General features: G+C 35.7%; 1 protein-coding gene across 3 annotated transcripts in view; it reads right to left on the bottom strand.

Moving 5' to 3' along the window:
• Window positions 1-2,080: 2,080 nt before the first annotated feature.
• TBC1D15 (TBC1 domain family member 15) overlaps window positions 2,081-22,865 on the bottom strand; it is a 34,362-nt gene continuing 13,577 nt past the window's right edge. For 2 of the 3 annotated variants that reach the window (XM_052774360.1, XM_052774361.1), the window contains exons 6-17: window positions 19,573-19,675; window positions 18,422-18,619; window positions 16,735-16,863; window positions 14,770-14,873; window positions 14,374-14,468; window positions 12,824-12,940; window positions 9,903-10,003; window positions 9,094-9,193; window positions 8,622-8,719; window positions 3,746-3,862; window positions 3,094-3,180; window positions 2,081-2,439 (exon numbers count right to left, since the gene is read on the bottom strand). In XM_052774360.1, the coding sequence (XP_052630320.1) occupies window positions 2,233-2,439; window positions 3,094-3,180; window positions 3,746-3,862; window positions 8,622-8,719; window positions 9,094-9,193; window positions 9,903-10,003; window positions 12,824-12,940; window positions 14,374-14,468; window positions 14,770-14,873; window positions 16,735-16,863; window positions 18,422-18,619; window positions 19,573-19,675 (1,456 nt within the window). In that variant the 3' untranslated portion in view covers window positions 2,081-2,232. Of the gene's footprint in view, window positions 2,440-3,093; window positions 3,181-3,745; window positions 3,863-7,803; window positions 8,047-8,621; window positions 8,720-9,093; window positions 9,194-9,902; window positions 10,004-12,823; window positions 12,941-14,373; window positions 14,469-14,769; window positions 14,874-16,734; window positions 16,864-18,421; window positions 18,620-19,572; window positions 19,676-22,865 lie in introns of those variants that run through there. The other variant, XR_008233082.1, reaches the window with a different exon arrangement.

Here is a 22,865-nt window from a genome sequence, read left to right on the forward strand (position 1 = left end):
ACCTTCTTGTCCTTGACATCCGAGTGCTTAATACGAAGGGAAAAGATCAACAATTACACCCAAGAAGGAAAGGCAAAACTTTAAGGGCTGGTAGTTATTTCTTAGCAGCCATAGCTGTAATTCTAAGAAATGTAGTGCTAACAAGTAATAGAATTCCACTTAAATATGCTTTTCCTAAACATTTGAATGTTCATGTTCAGTCAGTTATGATTTTCTTCAAGAACTTAGTATGTTGCAAATAATTTTTTGTGGCTGCATATCCTGAATAACTCAGAACCATGCATAGTTAATTGACAGACTTGCCCATTGCATTTATCAGTTTTAGACACTTCCCTCCCCTCTTCCGTAGTTTCATTTTAACATAATTTCTGACAAAAACATTTTGCAAGTAACTTCAAAGTGAACTAGGTACTCCAAAAATACTGAAACTGACTTGCTTAGTATATTGGAACCAAAGTGTTGGTTACATAAGTTCTAATGCCTTTATGTATTCTATGCCACGTTAAATGAACTGCCAAGAAGCACAATGCTCAACAGTGAACAAAGGCATGATGCTTCACAGTAATTTCCTGGACAGGAAATGAAAGGCTATAGATACGCCGAGCTGTGAATCCTTGACTCTCACTGCATAAGACTCCTCTTATTAACTGATGAGAGATAGCACACTGACGATATTAAAACCAAAATCTATACTGATTCAGCTCTCCACTGTTTGTTCACAACTGGTAAGAGAAGTTTATTCGGGTCTCAAATTATTGTAACAACTTGATTTATCTATTAAAGCCTTTTTATATTACTTGTATTTGCTTTAGATGGTACAAATAACATTTGTAAAAGTAAACTGCTCCAGAAGAAAAGAAAGCTCTGCCATATCCCACACATCAACAGCCTAGAGATGAAACGCATGCTCCCCTCTGTAATAAACAAGTATTCCCACTGCTCTTCATTACTCACACATGCACAGTATCGATGGACTAACCATCGTTAGCTGTCCCCTCTATCTCATGTTCTTATATCAACAACCAGACAACTAGATTTTTTTCTCTAAATATGATTTAATTAAAAACACTAAATCAGCTTTGATTTTTATTTTATATATGTACAATAGTTACCAAATAATGAATACACCGAATCAGTTATGTTAAATTTCACATAACGTCAAAGGACATCAGCATGGCATGGAATAAACTCACACTGCCTTTTGCATATACAAAAAATGCATTAATGTTAATTGTGATTACTATTTTGGTTTGTGGTTTCTTTTTTTTTTATAACCTGCTTATTAATTCTCCAAATAATCTTGGCATAAAAACAGTGTAAGTAGTTAATTGATCAGTTAATATATTAGCAAAGATAAACATTAGTAAAGTTTGCAAGAAATCAATTGCAAAATTACCTCAAGTGTAGAACTGAATGTATTCACATGAAAGTTACCTTCAGTTAGAAAAGTTTTGAAAAAGAGCCCAAGTTGGAACTGTGCATTAATTTGGTCAAACTGATTCATATGAATGAACAGTCAAGTTTATTCAGATATTGAAAATATGACTATCCTTTTAGTATTCACAAACATTTGTGTATATAGTGTGTGTAGGTGTGTAAATATATATATGCATATATAAAGTGAAGATATGTTAATGTAAAAATATACTGTTCATCCACTCCCAGTTACACAAAATTCAGTATTTGGACATTAAACTGTGTCAGTATAAATGTCCACTTCAAATCTACATTCAACCAGCAACAAATACTTAGAAGTATTTTTGTAAACATTTGAGACAGGGAAAACCCATTCATTTACAAAACAATCCTTCTTTAACACATGAGCATCTCTTCATCTTGAAAATTTTGTACAGCAGCTTCAGCTGGCCTATTATGAATCTGCTCAAATCAAAGAGCTCACACTGTCTTAGATCAATACGTGTGAAAGCTCAGCAAATGCACCATTTTCAAATTCATTCTTAATCACCATCCATTTCCAGTTCACCAGCAAAAAGAAAATGCACTTGGCTACAAAAATATTAAGGAATGTTATTGAAAACAAAAGGCTATTTTGGTAGAAGAAACTACAAAAATAGTTGAGTCATGTTGTAAAGCTTTAATGCAAGAGCATTACAGTACAGATTTTCTTTCCAACCTTAAAGCTTAATCAACACCAAATTTAAATATCCATCTCTCAAGTGCTTGAAAAAAACGTGCTCAGTAAAAGTCTGTCATCAATTTAACCAACTGTAATTACGCAGGTGTCAAGCTCTGCGTCTCAGACATCTGTTGAGTGCTGTCTCTTGTTCCATTGGCAGCAATTACAGGTGTTGAGACGCTCTGGTATAATGACGTAGGACAACTCAACACAGCTCCACTTTCATCCTCTCCAGTATCTGAATCTGGTGTTGCAGAACTGCTTTCTATTCCCAGGATCTCACTAACTGCTTGAGGCAATTCCTAGAAAGGAGGAGGGGAAAAAATATAAACATTAAAAAACACTGTAATTAAATTTAAAAAGTTAACAGTAAGGACACCCCACCCCCCCCAATAAGTATTTTTTTCTTTTGAATTTAGCTATACTGAAAGCATCTCTCAGCATTAGTTCCACTGAAGTTACCAGTGTCTGGATCTGCTTTTCAAAATGACAGAGGACAGGCTGAGGAATCAATTCCTAATCAGCAATATAATCTTCATTACAAAAATAAAAGTCTAAACAACTATTATAATTACACTTCATGTTATTGAAATTAGTTTTATTGAATGACCATTGGTTTCTGCCTAATAAGTCTGGTATGCTTTCAGTGCAATGCACCTTTCACCTCATCTTTCTCAAGCACACTGAACATCAAATTACTTGTACTGAGGTTATCTAGTAAGAGTTAAGAAATCATGACCATAATCCAACTTTCCCCCAGTGAACAATATTACTCTATAAAATTAAACACTCTTGCTTATAGACTTTTAGAATATAGGTGCTGTATAGATACAGCACATCCTTTATCACACCCAGGCATTTAGTTATTTTGCAAGCCATACATGTATAATTACAGCCAGCTACATACTGTTACTGCCTATAAATGCTCACAGTAGATATATTTAAAGTATCTTTACCTTGCAATTCATCATCTGCATAGAAATTGCTTCTGCTTTGCAGAGTATATATTCCACATCAATTTTCATAGACAGTTCATTGATATGCTAAAAATACATTCACAAAGAACAGTAAGTGTGATAAATGGTAAACATGCTTTGTTGTAAAATACACTAATACTGTACTGCATTGCTAATAAGTATCACTTTATAAGCTTGCCCCTTAATCTATGAAGTGCTAAACATATTCTATTTGCTTTGACAAATGGGTACTGAAAGATGTAGTATGCAACAGCTGGCTTTCACCAGTATCCAAGATCTGCAAGAGGAATCCATGGTACTTCTAAATGTGACAAACTATCTAGCCCTCCTAGGTACCCCCAGCTCACATTTTCAAAGAGATAACTAAGATTACAGAAGAAAAAGCAAAAATTAAGATTAAACATATTAAGCAGTAGTCTAAGGAGGAGAACAGTTTTCTATTTGTTAATGATCTTATCACTGAACACAGACATCAAATAAATTACTTTGAAAGCACAGAGGACATTCACTTCACGTTTAACCCTTCACAAGATAGTACACACCTTTTCCTCCCCTCAACATGAAATACAAACATATTGCATTAACGCCAAAAAGTTAATTAATATTTAAATAATACTTAAGAATTCAGTACCTTTAATATTTCATTAAAGCCATAGTGCTTGTCCATTATTTGCTGTTTTTCAGATTCTAAGATAGCACAACAAAGAAGAAGATGAAAATTCTGGCAAGGCAATTCCGTCCACATGACCTGTTAAAATACAAAAGCCACTTTTGAGATGCTTATGCTTTTCCTATGAAAAGAAAGGCAATCCTTAGAAAATAAGTGACCCCTCAAGCTGAGTGGCTTAACTAACAATAAGCTATTTTTGAAGGCAACCAAGTATTTGTACAATTATTTGAAATTTTTCTTTTAGCTAATTAGTGACAACTGCAAGTATGAGTCACTAAATGCTTATCTTGTTCTTTAAGACTTCTGTGCCTACCAGGTTGTCCCCTATAATGCTATTAAGCTGCCTGAGCTAGCGGTCTTGTGAATATGTGTGTTCTGCCTCAGCTCATGTGAAACTTTCCTACTCAAAATTACTAACTACACAGAAGTAATTAAAACTAATAAATTGTGTGGCTTAGCATGTCTGCATTAAGTGTGAAATGGTAGAATTGTGTCATGCTCAGCAATCCCTCTAAAAGAATCTAATGGTTATAAATAAGGTGCCAAAGTTGTTCCCAATCCCCCCACTACAAGAGCCCAAATACATGTACATGCAGGTGTTGGGGGTGGGTGGGTGTTACTTTCTGACTGCAGACACATCAGCTTTTGGTCCCACAGAGGCCACAGATAATCATTCTCGAGTTCACTGGGACTGAAATGTGCAACCTCAGTATTAATACTCTATTTTAGCATGTTCATGAGAGTCAGATCTTTAAAAAAAAAAAAAAAGTGTTTGAAGAGAATCCGTGTGGTGGGCAGAAAGCTGGAGAACAGTTTTGACAACAAAACAAAGGAAGAAGAAAACCAAACATTGTTTGCATAAATTAGTCTGACAAATAGATAAAGGGATTTAAGTCAATGGATTTACTCTCAAAAAAGGCAGGTAAAAAAAAGCAGGCTTATGAAGATTCAGTTTTACTTCATTAGTAAAAATTTTCTTGCTTCACTATTGATAGAAAACAGCCTTAAAGCTCAACAAAAGCTTACTTATACTTGAACTTTTATCACTAGTACATGTAGCCCGTAAACAGAATTGCATAAATCAAAAGATATCCAAACCAAGTTCACCCCAAATAAAGTGCAATTAATCTTCAGTGTTTCAATTCAGATTCAATTCACTCAGTCCAGAACTAAATTTGGTATCTTTTTCAGGTATCCAATATTTTGTTAAGGCACTCTCTCACTCCAGGAAAAGGGCTGGAATGTAAATAGGCTGATAAATGATAACAATCATATGAAAATGCCTATAGTCTACCAAATACAGTCTGTCCACACACTATTGGGTTTATTTTTTTCACTCCTACTTCATAATAAGGAAACATTGACAGCTGTACATGGATTTGGTTCAACATCAAGTTTGCATGTAAAGAAAGCAAGCTACTGCCTACACACTTCCAGTACACTCAAATTCTCATGGTATGCATACTCTGAATCATCTACAACAATCACTAATGAAGCGTATCAGACAACAGGCTGCCTCTTGCCATTAAATCTAAACCAGAATATAGATGATGGAAACAGGTTATGGGGGAAATTGAACCAAAATATAGATCTGTATCACAGTTACATTTTTATAGACATTAACAGAGTATTTAACTTTCCTATCTACACTTTAATGCTATCCTACTGACATATTTACTTTAAGAAGTATTTGCTTCAAGCTGTAACTTCAGTGGAAGCTGGATCTGGCTTCAAGAGCAGAAAAAACCCCAAAATACTAACAAGGATGTTTACAGACATTCTCTCCTCTGTGAAGAAAATTAGCTGCTGTCACCAGCTGCTAACACCAGCTGCAAAAAATTCCACAGGTTTTGCCACCATTTCTGATATACCTTTCAAAGTCTGGAGCAGAGCATGCACTAAAGCTTAAGTATGTAAACACATAACAGGAGCATCACAAAGTACTTGGAAAATGATGAAAGAAAAACAGCATTTAAGTTAAGAATATAAAAATACACCACTTGACTGCAATAACTCTTCTCCTCCTATGTCTTTCTGATAAAGCCACACAAGTAAGAACTCATTTGTTCTAGTGTTACCTCAGCATCCATGAATATCTGTAACCAATACTAGCATATATGTAAAGTAATTTATCACTAGGTCATTCTGGTTTTATGCTATGTGAGCTGTACTAGCGTAACACTGGAGATAAGCGTGAGCTAGCTGTGTCATTTTGTTACAGAATTTTTCTTCTGGGATTCTTCTTTTTCTACCCCGTCTTCCTGCACCATCTTGAGAATGAAGCAGCTCACTGTGCAAAGGAAAGATTAAGAGCTGGCTGGAATTAGCAGGTAATATTCTATGTCCCTCCAGTGTGAAGGAGGGACTGAGCTGCTTTCAATTTTGGGACATCTCAGCAGTGACTCAGTATGCTGTCCATCTGGGCTGAGTCTAAGAGACACTGCTAAAATGTACTACAAATAATCCTACCCACAGACAGAGCGGTTTAACCTGCATTCATATTTCTGTAAAAAGGTGTTGCATAGAGCATTGCAAGTAACTGCAATCATGTAATGTCTCAACTTACCCCAACAACGTGGAATGCCACCTCCCCAGCGGTGCAGTGCCTAGCACACCCTGCGGTACCATAACCACCCACATTTTCTACCACAATCTGATGATTATGGCTCTTGCTCAGGAAATGGGAGGGCTTGGTTTTAGCCTCTACTCCAGCTGATGGGGACTGGCATCTCCCATCCCTAAGGTGAATGTCTATTTTATTTTATTTATTTTTTTATTGAGATAAAACACTGGAAGTCATGAAGCCAGTGGCAACAGGGAAAAAGTATCCAATGCTACCTTAGTGGTTGAGGCAACTCAGAGGACAGAAATGCAGATCCAAAAGAACACCCTGAAATTCATAGGTTAAGACTGAAAAAGCCCCAGAAGTCCTGGAACCTGGGACTGGAATCTCAGGTGGTACTTCTGCTTCTTCCAATTCCCCCCAATTCCAATTCCAACATCACCTTCAAATGGGTTCCCTCAGTTCACGTGCTATTACAAAACAAACAGCACATGAATTTTGCTCAGACTGAAATACCCTAAAAGCAGTTCGTTTCTCTTTACTGATTAAAGAGGAAAATGGTCTCCTGTACCTAGAGCTTGCCTTTGTAAATCCCACATATACACTCCACTGATACCAATGAAGTTGCATAGCTGTGAACAGGGAAGAAACAACAAAACCAAAACCAAACCACTGTTGCAAGCTGGACTTCAACTGTGACAAAGGTGACACTAGCTTTCACATAAAAACATCAACATAATGCCTTAGTTTGTTTTAAAAAGGAAAGCAAGATATCCCCTTTCCAATGCCATATCTCCTAACAAAGAAATTAAATACTTGTAGTAAACATACATTATGATGTGCTAAAAGGAACCTACAAGACTAGGTCTCCATCATCTTCCTAAGACGGAAGAAAATATACTTAAGAATTAGAAATATAGTGTGTTTCTTTTCTGTATGCATGTGTATACACGCATTAAAGCAGAGGTGATAAAAACGTGCTAGCCTGGGACTATAAACTATAAATAAAAGTACTGTTGTCATCAATTTAAAAAGAAAAATTAGTCTTTAAAAAAAATACTGAAAAGACAACATAACACTGAGGGGAGAAAATGAGATGGGTGAATTTTTTCCCCCAAAATTATTACCATTTATACCTTGGAATAAGAGAATTCTTTTGGGTTTGTATATTTGGTTCCTTTATTTATGAATGTTATTCATAAACTTTTTAGTCCTCTTCAGTTAAAATATCACCTCAATACTCTATGATAGTAAATTCCACCAACTGATGATAACAAGCTAAAAAAGATTTACTTTAGACAGTTTTAAATACTGGTCCTCCTCTTTATGTGACTCCTTTTTCATTAGTGGAAAAAGTGAATAAAAGCGTCAACATTATTTTTCATTATACCAGAAACAACATTATTTTTCATTATAGTACAAATTTTATGCATCTCAGTCCTGTTCTTTTCATTACCCTTCTGTTCCCCAGCACAACTCTATGTGATGTTATGTCCTAGAAAATACTCCTTCCATTCATCTGAACATTTATTCTCTTGTTTGGGAGTTTTCAGTGGATACTGTGCTCTTCTTAAATGCATCTTAGACAATAAACCTGTACTGTTGACAGACTTCTCAATTTTATTGGAACAAAGAATTAAAAGGGTGTTCAACAAAAATGTTAGTTCATCTTAATTACTCCATCTGATCCCAAGATCACCTAAATCAAAAAAGATCTCATTAACCTGGAATTATCAGAACTCCCACATTTTCATGTTTTACATTATGTTATTTGGCATCATGAGGCCTTATCATCAAGATTAACTGGATCTTCTGACATCACTATCCCCTTTATGGTTTTGGCTAACACAAAAACTACCCTGCCAGTGCTTCATTGCACTTAATCTATAAAGTACTACAAATATCAAGGAATTAATCAGACACACGCACAAATGCTATTTCTTCTAGCATAAGCTCTTTTCCGTTAAAAGTTAACTGGCACTCTCCACTTACTACTTTCACTTAAGAGCCTCATCTGAAGGATCCTGTCCAGACCTTTTTGAAAAAGCCACTTTATCCCAACTAGCTCTTGTAAGTATTTTTTCATTAACCTCCCAAGTTGTTGTTTAGGCTAAACAGACATAACATATGCTAATAAGTCCTCACCTCATTGCACTAAGTCAGTTTAAAAAAAAAAAAATCTATTAGAGTATTAACCACTTTGCAGAATGATCCATGCTTTTTGTTCTAAAGTACAAAGACTGCTGGGGTTTTTGTGATGAAATATCTTCTTACCTCCCAGAGTCGAAGAATATCTTGAAAGCTAAATTCCCTTTTAAATCTGATAAGAAGCCATCGGAAGCAAAAATAAAGGTAGCCCGAGTCTTGAGATTCTAGGAATAAGAGTGTTACATTTCATAAACACCAAATTTGGTTAAGACAACAGGGGAAAAAAAACCAACAAAACCCACATACTTTACAGGCACACAATCATACCACTTTTTTTTTTTTTTTTTTAGATGGTAGCCCCTTTTCAGAATCAAAGATATTTGCCAGAGAATGGCATATTTTTAAAATCAGTAACAAGATGACCCTCTTTTTCAATAGGCATGGAGGAATTATTGAAATCTTTTAGACATCATTAATTTACAAGTCCTGTATTCATATAATATTACTATTGGAATTACATTTAAAGACTGGTAAGGATATCAATGCACATAGAAGGCAACAGGTTGTTTTAGTTATTGTGCATGAATAATACACCTACCTAAATAACTGCAAAATCCACTGTCTAGTAAACGAAGCAAAGTACTCAGCTGAATTAGTTGTGTCTTCATACCCTGCATCTGTTCTTCAAAATTCTGATGCTGGATGGAATAAAATATTAGCACTGTCATTTTTATTAACCCAATGATAATTTTGAGATTTACAGCTATTTTTAATTTTGTTATTGCAACAGTGGTTGTCATTCTTCAGGCATTTAACGTACGGATATTCAACTGTACTTCCATCTAATGAAATGTCTGCCTTTTACTGAAAGGTTTAACTAAAGCAGTGAACTGTGTTTCTTCGATAACACTTTTGTATGTAATAAATGATATTTTAAATCAGCCTATGCTCTGTACCTACAAGCAGCACTGCTACACTCAAACCAAAAAGACAACTTTTTTTTAATTCTCATATCAGTCACATACTGTTTCACCACATGCACAATTCATAAAAGCTTCAGTTTGTGGAAAGTCTAAATTGCATTTAACAAATGCCAAAAGGTAAGTATGACAGGGAACCATTATCTTTGACAAAAATCTGCTAGAGGACTCCTGATTAATAAGAATTTGTCTATGATGGCTCTGAGTTACTTTGGAATTTCCAAGGAGCTGAATTTGTACTGCACAGTAATAGTATCACAAACCCACCATAATCTGTGTCAATCAGAAAAAACCATACTGACTTCAAACATAAGATGATTGCTTTAAAAGCATTCAAAAAACCCAATGAAGTTTATAAAATAAAGTTAACCTCAAATACTATCCACAGCTTATCTGTTTATGTGGGCTAAAAAAAGCCTTATTTTACCATTTGATCCATGTATGATACAAAGCACCAAAAGGCATCTACTTCATTCTCCATAACATACAAGAGAGGTGAAAGCAAGTCGCTCATCCCCTGGACATAACCTTTACAGAGAAAAATTTAAAAAAAAAAGCAAACAGGAATTTAGTTGAACTCAGAAGTCAAACAGTAATTTTTCAAGTGTGTTGAAAGACTGAGTGAAACAAGTGTTTGTATTCCAAGTTTGTACAGATGCTATAATTTTCCAGCTTAACCACCACTAAAGACATTTTCTTTATTAATAATAACCAACATCCAGCATATCTAACAAGATTTAGCCACGTTTTCTGCCAATCTAAAGAGAACATAAGACAAATGCATTGTTTTTGTAGTTGTTAAAATATGTACAAACTGAGCTGACACCAGAATAATTTTCTGTAAAAAAAGGTCCCATTTAGCACTCAGAAGAAGCATACATTGATGTTTTAAAGAAGATTAAACATATACCTTGCACCATCACAAATACAGACTCATATTTATTCTCCTCTCCATCTGTAATTGGTTGCTTTCTTCCATACATTTAAAATCTTTTAATGTCTTCCCACTTTTTTCCCCCCAACTGAAGATTTTCTTTTTAAATAGATTTGAGGAAGACATGTTGAGTTTCAATCCCAGGAAAACATATGGTGCAATAGCTTTTATAAAGAAAATTTCACACTTAACATTTCTTATTCCTGGCACTAAATATGCTTGAAGGATTCCTGTATTTAGGGAAGTAGGAACTGTTCTGCTTCGATGGTATTTTAAATACACTAAAGCCTAAGACCATCTATGTAACCAAGCAGCCAACCACAAAAAAGACTACTACCTATCAAACTGGGGAAGGGGATTAACAGCAAAGTATTGCTTGTGAGAAGCATGAAAGAAACACATATCCAGACCCAATTCAAGGAAGTGTCTTTAGGTTTCTGTGGCCAGAAATGGTGAATCAAGCTCACGTGCCCTAAAAAGCACCTCACATGCCTTATAAAAGCTTACATTTAACTGGAGAATAAAATGCCCATTTTTAGAGCATATCACTTTTACAAATAGCTAGAAAATTTTAGTTGCATACAAAACATTTTCAAAATTTTATAGCTTTTTAATGCTTCTTCCAGCTTCCTTATTTGTAATTAACAGCCCAATTAAGAAGAACAGAGGACAAGGATTTTTAGAGCTCACTTTTCCCCTTCTTCCTGACTTTTCCAACTACCTTATCACTGATGCTCAAGCCAGCTTATCTACTGCCCTATTGCTGCTGACCTCCTTAAGTAAGGGAGAACATAATTTATGTGTATGTCTATCATCAGTAGTTGGTTTAACATGACATGACATTTATCAGTTAGACTCAAGCTTGGCTGATTCCATTTCTTAATGATATAATTATAACTGAATAACTGAAAAGAGGATTGGAGTCAATGACGGTGAAAATATGGAGCAGGTGTGAGAAGAAAAACAGAACAAGGAACAGAAAACAGGTAAATAATTAAAAGGTCAAAAGAAAAAAAATGTTTTATTCCCCACACATTTAATACGATAGCCAATTAAAAATAAATACAGAGAAAATTCTGTTCAAGACTGGTTTTATTCTTTGAGACCTTTAAACTGTTTCATTAATGCAGACTTGAGGAATTCATTCAGAAAAACATTGTATTAACAGTTTTTCTGTCCCCTCTCCTATCTGGCAGTTTGTGGCATTACTCAGATCTCTACAGCTGCTGTTGAAGGATTAAGAGTAGCATTGTACCAATGCTTAGTAGCTTAGAAGCCTTGGACAGATCCAATGTCAAATGTACTATATTTCCATTATTCTTGCTTGTTTATAAAACAGAAGACTTGTTCACTGCATACATTTAAGCCACCTAAACAATGTTTTTAATAGAGTGGGTGGTGAATGTGCTTTAATTTCACTTATATGTCACTGCGTGTTAATGCAGGTTGAAATGTGGAAAGACACGTGGAACAGAGCTACACGTTTAAACAGCCTCAATCAGTTTTAGTTTTTCCCTTCTTTTTCAAGCCAAAGATCAAGTCTCTCTACAGACTTGACAAAAAGGACAAAAGCTGACAAGTACTACAGCTCTGCAACAAGTTTACTAGCAATTAAAGATTTGTTCCTACTTTTTGCCTTCAAAATCTGGCAAGAAGTGGGCTTTTAGAATTCCAACACTTTTCTGAGATGGAATACCAAAAAAACGCCCAAGTACACAGCAGCCAAATGCCATGGCAGGGGTGGACGGGGAACCAGCTAGAAGTATCTTTTCCTCCCTCCCTTCCAAGACAATTAACAGAAGCCAAGACTTAGACATCTCATATACACTGCGATTAAAGCAAGACGTTATATGCTCTTCCTTCTGCAACAGATGTGTATGCTAAAGCGTAATTTTTGACAGACTGTTAAGTGTACTCCTCAAGAACCAGCTTTTAAAGTATTCATAAGAACACCCATGTTTACAAACAGCTGGTTCAGCATGCTGGGCTTTAATTACAGCAGTGGCAGCTGGTTTATCATTTTTATTGATATTTCAGTCTTAAAAATGGATATAGCACTCAAGCTCCAAAGACCCAAACCCATTTAAAACTCTGAAAAGCAAACTTGCTTCGATTCTAAAAACAAACAAAAAGCCCCAACACAACAGTAGGGCTATGGTGAAGACAAACTGCCACTTAATTCCCAATCCCACCTCAGCTGATGAATTCAGATGCCTGTGACAAACATCAGATAGAAGAGAGGAAGAAATAGGATGAGAAACTGAACAAAGTTATCTACGTTATTAAAATACAAATCTTGACATTTACAAAAAGCATTGTAATCAATAGAAGTTCAATTGTATTAACAGGCCTTAACATAAGCAAAGCTGCGTATCAGAAACTAAAAAAGGCTTTTACAGAGGAACACAACTTACCTAAGTCAAAGTCATACATGCAATAGGTCATCAAAATGTCATGAAGTAAAATCAATCCTGGATTATCTTCACCTTCGTAAAATTTATTTGTTCGATCTGTCCTGTTTACATCTTTTTCTAAGAAAACAGTTCAGATTTAAAAACTTTTTCAAAACCAGTTCTACAAAGCCACCATCAAATGAATTCAGAATGTTTTTAAGCTGCTGCTTTTTTCCTCAAACATTGTTGCAAGGCTTTGAAGCGTTTAAGACAACTGCATAACTGAATGTCATTTCAAAATAAAGAATATTTTAAAAGAAAGACAATCCTTCCTGTCTGCAATAAAAGGATTTGCTTATAAACAGATTTTAAAGCTTTTTGCTTTTTTTTTTTGTTAATACTTTTCATGGAAAAATTCCTGATTATAGTTCAGTGAAAATGTTTTACACTTACAGGGATTAATAACAATTTTATGTGAGTTGGCTATGCCATGCCATTTATGAATACTTATGCGATGCAGCATAAGCCATAGTAGGAAAGTTACTACATGATCACCTCAAAGACACTGTGATAGTTCATGACAGCATGTTTATAGATTCTGTTTAACAAGTTCCTATTAACTCAGTGAGCTGAAGCTGCCTGTTTCATCAGGCAGTTTTCATGCCTCCAACATACCAAGCACACAGGATACTCTTTAATAATGTGAAATTCAAGACTGATGTATTGAAATAAGCAAAAATTTTAGTGCACTTTAATAAAACGAGTATTCTGGAGTTTTGGATGTATTTTAGAACATAAGCTTAATATTGTCATTTATCTCTCAAACACTTAAAACAGAAGAGAACTGCTTCAACAGAACCAAAACATCAGCCTTTTTTGAACTCTGAATAATTTTTTTTTTCTGTTAACACACACACTCTCTAAAAAGGTAGTTTACTAGTCTACTAAGATTAGACTTTCTAAACCCTTTCAGCTTGCCTGTTGAATAACGGGCTGAAATAAGTTTAGTCTAGGTCTCAGAATAACACAAAAATCTTATCCTGTCTCCTGAAATAATTATTTAGTAATCCTAAACGTTGCTGCCCAAATCTCACTACCAAAGAGAACTGAGGATACAAACTGCTAATCATCATCAGAACTTGATGAAATTTTTAAAAATAGGTATAAAACCCCACAAGTCAGAATGCACGTATACAAATCCCTGTCAGAAATTTTAAAACAAACAGACATGTTTTCACATTCTTATTGTATGTCATTATTTTAATGACATTCCCAGTAAAATTACATCATGAAATAACATGAAATAAAGAGCTTTTTGTATTAAGTAAAGGAAGTTAAAAAAATCCAGCCATTCGGTAACACTAATGTGTAAACCTCTGAATTACTCTGGTTAGGAAAGTTTTAGTATTAAGTATGTAACAAAGTTTAGACACCACTGAAAACAGCAACATGTCAGTTTTTAATGCCTCTTCATACAGGTTACTCGGAAGGTTACATTTTTTCAACTTCACATTGAATTGTAAGAGTGTGTGAATTTGTACAGTTAGGTATGTTTCTAAATCTAAATTTACCTATAAGACTCCGGTAATCTCTTAATCTTGAATTTCGTTTTTCCTGTTCCTCACTGACAGATTTCCACTGCAGTTTCATCCTGAAATATTCGTCCCTGAAGAAGAAAGATAATTCTGAAACCAAAGCATGCTCAATTATTACATTTCTTTTTTTTATTTAAGCATTCATTCATTTCATTTGTTCTTTTGCATAAATGGGATAACAACACCCTGTTTATATAATATTTTTACTTTAGTACGACAATCATTTTTAAGAAAGTCTCACACACTTCTTTGCATTCAATGATCTTTAGCAGCTGTCTTTCAAGTTTCCAAAAAGCTTTCTACATCACTATATGCCTTAGGAAAAAAGCAGTTTTTTAATTTATTTTGTAACAAAAACCCCATTGTACTCACGTTTTCCTTTTTTGCAGATTTGCTCTCTCTTCTTTAGTGCTATTCCAAGGAAAATACCCCAAAAGAAATTTCCATGCCTCTTTTCTTAAAGTGTGGCAGAGACCCTAGGGAAAAAATGGATATGAAATATTAACAAAGACTATTTCAATTTTGTGAGGAAACATTCCTATAGTGATACAACACTTCTTAACAACTTAAAAGAGAATTTTTATAAGTAAGCTTCTTTTTACATTGTAGTCAAATCTTAGCTGCTAACTAGGTATCACACTTGGAGGAAAGGGGAGGAAGAGAGTATGATTAAGCAGAAAACTGTAGAAGCACTGGATTCATCCTTAGAAGATAAAGAAAACTTCGCAAAAGATTTTTCTTCCTATATTTTTGCTTCACTGCTGGAAATAAAAACTTCATGGGCATCACAGACTTTAAAAAGCAAACAAAACACCTTTAAAATTTATATATTTAAACACCATGCTGCTTAACTGCCAAACTTCTGGTCTCACCACAAATTGATTTTGAGGACTAGACTTCAATTTATTTATTTTTTTAAACAAATATTTTCATCTAACAAGACATGGCCAACATGCAGATGAATCTTCCAAGCGATCAAAACCACTAGTGTCCACCCAAGGACACTATTGTCAGAAGTCTTTCCAAGTAATGCTCATCATTTGTAGATGACAAAAATGTGCTAGCTGAATTATATCCCACTTGCATCAAAAGAGTTTCTTTCAACTCCTGCAGACTCCTGAGAATGAGGCACTTCTGCTACCAGACTCCCCAGTTTGCCAGTCCAAGGCTAGCTTGATTCCTCATTATATTTCTTCATTTGCCATCAGATTAAGGCAAGGAAGATGGTGCAGCAAATAGAATCAACCACTGCAAAAACAAGTAGCAACTGGAACTTTTCCAGTAACAGGCAAACAGTTTGAGAGGGGCATTTTAACTGTTTTCTTTAATGAAGAGCTGCACTTAATGTACTGGAAGTTATTGGGAACTTGAGTCATAAATAAAATCGAGCACTCACTCAATGCATGTGACAACAGAAATGACAGGGAAATGGGCTACTGGAAGAAAAGGTTTGTAGTAATTCTCATGACTGCAGAAGGGTCAGGTCCTTAACTGGGCACCTCAGGCACAGGTATATTAAAGAACAGTCACAGAAACTGAAAAGGGCCTCAGTTTCACTCTATCCCCTTCACAGGACATTACTTAATATGTATAGGTCTTTAAAAAAACCTGTAATATCAATGTTATCATTCACTACTTCTGCTCAAACTCCAAGAATGCAAGACTGCATGCTTGCACACATGCATCAACAGGTGCACAAAGAATGCATTAACGCAGCTCGATTCCCACCAAAAAAAGAGAAATACTAAAGTAACATTAGGTAGAATAGCTACAGGACATAACTAAAGTTTTCAAAATTTCCATCACTGAGACTAAATTCACATTCATATTGCAAAACCCCTCAATTCAATAAAAAAAAAAAAAAAAAAAAAAATCAGCAAAAGTGTTTAGGACTGCTCTGATGAGGGCCACATCCAGGCAAACTGCTGCACAAAGAGAAGAAGCTTTTGTTGGAGAAAGATAAGAAGAAACCCTCAAAAAGAAAAGAATAAACCAGATATTCTAACACTGAAGCACTGGTGTTTTCCTGAAAGGCACTTTGATTTCTCTTCTTTATCGCTTAAGCTTTTGTGTTTTCAACTCTCTCACTTTAGCCAGCCACCACAAGATCTCTCTCCTTGTAGAGCACTTTGTATGGTTGCAAGACTGCTGAGGTATTTGATTAGCATGAAATCATGCTTTATGAAGTCTCTCCAACAATACTGTGCGGCTCATGCTCAAAGTCCTGCACAAAGCATTACAAGTGTAATGAAAACAGCACAACCATGGTTTGGGAAGGGAAGAAAAAGGGGCCAGAATCAAGCCATAGGTCTTGCTGACTTTGGAAAAACAAGTTACCCCTTTGAATATCAACTGCTTTATGTAGTCGACATTTAAAATTCTTCCTTCAGAATCCATATTCTTAGCCCATTCTTCAGCCGACACAGGCTCTCTTCTACTAACTTCAGGCTGTTTTCCTAGATCAATCTGAAACACACACAAATATGTTATATGAATCCCACTGAAGTGCTTTAGTAGTTTTAAACTGCACAAATAGTACTAAGCTTGCCAGTTTCTTATATTCAGTGCAAGTACATTTTCACAGGTGCATACCTCAGTCAGCTACTGTGAGGATCTAAGGCTGTGTCCACATTAGCAAGTAGTGTGGACCAACATAAGCAGATCTTTAGAGCAAGACACTCTGTGCTGAGAACCTGGGTACACGTTAGTATTTCAGATTTTGGAGGAGGATGCATGTGTGTGTTTTAAATAACATTCTACCCCCACAAACACCTCTGTGCTAGCTTCCCATGGACTAAAAGCCTCTATGCAACTGGAAATGTATTAGGTATGTGCAACACAGCAAACAAGGACAATACAGAGGTTGACTTCTAAAGCACATTCTTGATACACACTAGCATATCTTAAGACAGAACTGAAAAACAACTTGGGTTCAGAGATGCTCAGCCCGCACAGATGGCACAGTGTGACCGAAAGATCAATTCAAGTACATCGCCCCTTAAAAAAAAAAACCCAAGACTGTATGTGTCAAGAACTCCTAACACCCACCAAAGTTTCACAGTTTGTGCTCAGTCTCTCTCAGTTCCCAAATGGCACGTTTAACCACAGCAGAATTCAGCAGATGGTAATTCCTTACTTTTTTAAAAAATATTTCGATGATGGCAACCACCAAGACAATTTGTGTTTCAACTCTATAGAAGTCTAAGGCATTTGCCAGATAAAGACATACAGGTCAGTGTTATTTTCAGTGTGTAGCATTTGTTATACTTTCTCTCATTGATAAAATAACTGATTAAGTGCTAGGCAGCAATTTCTTAGAATTACATAGTTCATACAACTACTGCTAAGATATTAACACTATTTTGAACTCAAGAAAAACAACCCCAACATTCAAAGCAGTTTAACACTCTAAAAACATGTAAGCTGCTTAAGTAGTAATCACAAGCATTTAAAAAAACAAAACCTTATCCGCCTATCTGTAAAAGACACCAACAGGAGCCCAAAGTGATTCATGATCCAATTACAAGTTCATTCTAGCTTTGGTTCAAGTCATACATAAACCTCTACATTTATACACCCTAGACATTAATCATCCCGTTAAATACTTTGTTTTAATCTTCTTAGCCCTCTTAAAACAAACTGCAATGTTAAAGTGATTAGCCAAGAAAGTTGGTTAACCCGCATACCCCAATTTTACTTAACATAGCTCGCTCTAACCACAGAGGAAACACCAAGCACGAAATGGGTGACTTCTCAGGGCACTGACTCTAAGATAATGATAATCCCCATTTCAGTAATGACAAGCTTTCTTTCAAAGCAGAACTCATATTTGCAGGCATAAAAATTACACAGTCTAGAAGTAGCTCATGATAATCTTACTCTTGTGAATAAATGGTAGGGCAGCATATGCCACAATCGCCAAGCATAAACAGTACAGCTCACCAAGCTTCAAGTCCTACCATTCCTTTAAAGGTGTGCATAAAAAGAATCAATGCATCTGTATCATATTCATTTACACACTCACTCGTGTAATGACTTCAAATCCTGGTTCTTCCTGCTGATTTATCTTCAACCCTGGAATAGCATCATTGAGAAAGTCTGCCATTTCTGATGGTGGTCGCCTTTGACTTGAAGGGTCACTTAAGCGGAAACTGTCAAAAATATAGTTTGTGACTTTGGAAAATCTTCCCATTGTTACTGTGTACGGATCTTTCTTCAATTTCTGTGTTATAACAAGGAAAACAAGTAAAATACAAAAAGCCTCAGATTATTTGGAATTCTTGTACTCAAAGAAAGCAAAACAACAGGAAGAGTATTGTAAGTCTCAGTTATTGAAGTTTCATGTATTACTAGTTTCATACAGTACATTCAATACATGATCAAAAAAAGGTATCTTAAGTATTAAGGCAATACTACTGATTGATTTGAAAGATTGGATAGCAGTGTGCTCAGTAAGCCTGACCTACTTTCCAGTAATTAATGCCACAAAATGTCTTCCTTATGCCTAGCTTCTCTATCTTCATAGAGAAAATGCATCTTGAATCATCATGTACTCTGCTAGGAATCTCACACAAAACTTGATTTGACAACTAAGTCCAGAAACTAATGTAATTCACTCATGAAGATTTTCTTTAAGTAAACAAATCAGTGGATCAAAACTCTGGCCTCATTCAAATCACTGGAAATTTTGCTGCTGACTTTCATGAGTCCACAAACACCACCCAAATGATAAGCAGCTTTAGCATAAAAAACAACTCTTTTAGGCAATATTGCACTCTGCTGCTGTATTTCCAGCATCCCTTCAAAACTGTCAGACAATATCAAGTTAAAGAATATTTAGTCAAGTAGAATTTAGAAAATTCTAATTAATACGTTTTGGTAACTCCTCTAAAATTTTTCCTTCTTTTGCTTTCTAAAACTATCTGTACCCAAATGTATAGAATCACAGACAACATTAACTTGAATAGGTTTGAAATACTACCACAGGGAAGTTAAGAAATTATTAGAACACAGAAAACAACTTCGAAGTGTACTTTCTATAGTAAGCACCTGTTTTCAGATATAATCAATGCTTCTACAATGGCAATGATTCAGGGAATATTTGTGTGACACGGTAGGGTGGGATTTTTTAATAAAGGTCTTCAGAATAAAAAAAAAATCAAAGATAATACATACTTGTAATAAGCCATATGATGATTCATCAAAGAGATTTTCAAAAGACTGAGACAGAGACTTGTTCTGAGAATTCACGAGAAGAATCCGTTTATCCTGTGGAGATCTGCAATAAAATTGAAAAAGGGTTTCTATAAGTACCACCAGTTTTTCCTGAAAATGTTTTTAGAACATTTACTCTTTTTTGAAGTCACATTTCGGGTTTTGTGCAAAGAAAGCAGGTTTGATGCAAGATCACTCTTAATTCTTGGCACAAGTTCACAAGCTAATGCACTAGAAAAGACTTTCATTTTTCAAAAGATTAGTCATCATCATATTCATTCTGAATTGTATTCTTCGAAAAATCATGATGCTTTTGAGAAATTACCCTGAAGATAGTTTTTGTCACCCACATGTAAATAAAGTTTTCTTCAACTACAGTTTTCTGTATTTGACAACAGACAAAAAAAAAAAAAAAGAGGTGACACAGGAAGGGAAATTCAGTGAGACTTGGTCAGCCTTAACACAATACATGCTGAAACTCCTTCAACGTGACAGAGGAAGCGAAGAGAGCCCATGTCACCATATACAGTTAAGGAATTCTTTCTACCAATTAGTAAATCTTACATTAAGGCACCCTGTAAAACATTACATAAAGGAATACAAACTGCTTTTCAATGTATGAAAGCACATCAACAAATTTCTAACCAACAGTATTACAACAGCTACTGTCAGAATAATTCTAAGATTCATACTGATAGGAGCTTAAAAAACACCACAGCCATTGTATTGTGAAACAGAACCAGCTCAGTACAGCCCTGCAAATGTATTTCTGTGTAGACTCCCAAAGCTACATGAACACAAACCCCGTTTGGCCTAACTCGCTGTATTTGTACTCTCTTGTATTTCAATATAACATTTGCTTCTCCGACAGGCTTGCACAGGCAGATGAAAACAATAACAACAAAGACAGTGGAACCGTGCTGCTCCCAGTATTTAATCTGTTCTTTTGCTCTCATCCCCTGCCCCCAATCGCATCTTCTCCCCTCCTCCAGCATAGATACCCCATCAATTCATGAACCGGCTCCTGAATCACCAATTTACAGCTCAATATGTGACAGAAGAGAACAGCTCAGAAGCCAGGCTGACATTCAAGCCGCAGAGTTGGTAGCTAGGCAGGGGAAGCCAAGCACTTTGCCATCTGACTCTAATCCATCACACAGACTTACGTTTATAAAATACCTCTCTACTGCTCTCCCCCAAAGTTTAAATCCACTATTTCTAGTCTTTGAAAGAAAAGTTACTTTTATTTTTATTAGTACCTGCATCACCTACCATGTTATTAAAGCCAAAGATAAGAACTTTAATAAGCCTTATCTCTCTCCCATTCCAACAGGACAGGACACTGTTAACACTGACGGATATGAAATGCAACAAGAGATCTTATTTTGAGACAGCCAGACACCACAGTCATAGTTCTGAGGCAGCAACAGTTAATGAAGCTCAACTGGCTTTTGCTAAAAAGCAGCACAGGGGCAAAGGCTGAGTCATGTATTATGTTTGCCTTAACTAAAAGAACGAAAACTTTGCACCACATCTCCATTTTAATTAAATATTTTCTCTGGACAGCCAGCTGGGTATCAACAGCTACTTGGGTAATGTTCAAAACAATTTTGTGAGCTAGACACTTTATTAAACACTTACTCATAAACCTGCGAGTTAGAAAGTGTCATCCATACACACAGTGTTTTCTCAATATTATACTGGCACCACCAAACTAAGAAACACATAATCTTTACAGCAACAAATTAAAAATATTTTGTTTGAGTTTAGCCGTTTCACACACACACCAATTTCAGCAACGATGTGACATTTTATAAGGCATGGTGTTAGAGAAGGACAAAAACTTTTGAGGTAATAGGAACAGAGGAAGAAAATACCCATGACAGAAAGGTATTTTAGAGAAAAGCTAAACTTCCTGCCTAAACATCAATATCCTATGTATTATAAACTAAGAGGTTGGGATAACAAGTAATTATGCTGCCACGTATTTGCTTGTGGCATCCAGAAAGCTGAGTAAACACCTTTTCCTAAAAGAGGTTGTGAGCTTAGATACATCATGTACAAAAGCATGATGTATATGGTATAATGGTAATAACCATTAGGAAAAAATAGAAAAAACAGAGACTGAAGTCTGCCATTTCCACAACTTAGGAGGCACATTTGTTCTTTTCTCTTTCCTTAAAAAAAAAAAACAAAAAACCAACCATAATTCATGACTAGACCACAGAAAAGAATTTGGTGCCAGAAGCAGACCTGAACTGGAAGAGAGGAATCTAAGTAAGAAAACCGAAACTGGAAGTTCCTGCTCAGCTCAATGCTTAACTTAATTCAAATTTAATTTCCATAGCTGCCTCAGCTTTTTGCTTTAAAGTTCCCAAAGTACCTGCTGTTGCATTCGTCAATGCTTAGAACTGTTTGAGGTGGCAATACTGAGCAGCTCAGCACATCCTGAATGCTTGAACATCACCTCAAGTTTCCCTGTCTTACCTTAGCAGGGAACTCCATCTAGCAAGCGTTCCTGGACACCCCAGTGCACAGCTGCTGGGTCAGACTGCACAAACTCTACTCCACTGCCTTCTTTTGAAACCAGACACATAAGGACATGACTGTCTCTCTTTGTACAGTTTCTTCCCCACCTGACAGCTACTGTTTTGCACTGTCTGAAGAGGAACGCCGATATCAACTGGCAACAGGCTACAAAAGACAAGAACTAAGAATCCAATCCACTGGGTCAAATAAAGGAAGAATGGTAAGTGCCCACTCACTCACCGCAGACTATCTGAAAGAGACAGTGCTTGAAACAGGAACCAAAATCACTACTTACTTCACTTTCATTCAGTGACTCACCAATAAGCATTAATTTTACATAGCAATGTGAAGTATAATTATTTGCTGCACATGACTCAGTAAAACTGGAAATAATGCCTGTTAGTAACACAAACTGTCTATGTGCGGTAATGAACTGACAACCAAATGCTGGGCAGAACTTAGATGTCTGACTTATAGGAGCTCAGGTGTCCAACTTCATAAAATGGTTTAAGGTATTCTGCTATGTTAGCTTAGATTCCTGCTTTTCTAAAAACTTTCAACCACTAAGTGAAAAGATACAAAAAATTTCCTGAATATGAAAAGACAAAATAACTTGTTACATAGCAGAGCAGTATCTTCTTGTAAATATTTTATGCCTTTAAGCAAAAAATATGAAATATAAAATAAGCTTAGGCCAGGTGTCTCAACATTAAATACATGGAACT

The sequence above is a fragment of the Harpia harpyja genome, chromosome 23, assembly GCF_026419915.1.
Source record: "Harpia harpyja isolate bHarHar1 chromosome 23, bHarHar1 primary haplotype, whole genome shotgun sequence".
Taxonomy (NCBI): Eukaryota; Metazoa; Chordata; class Aves; order Accipitriformes; family Accipitridae; genus Harpia; species Harpia harpyja.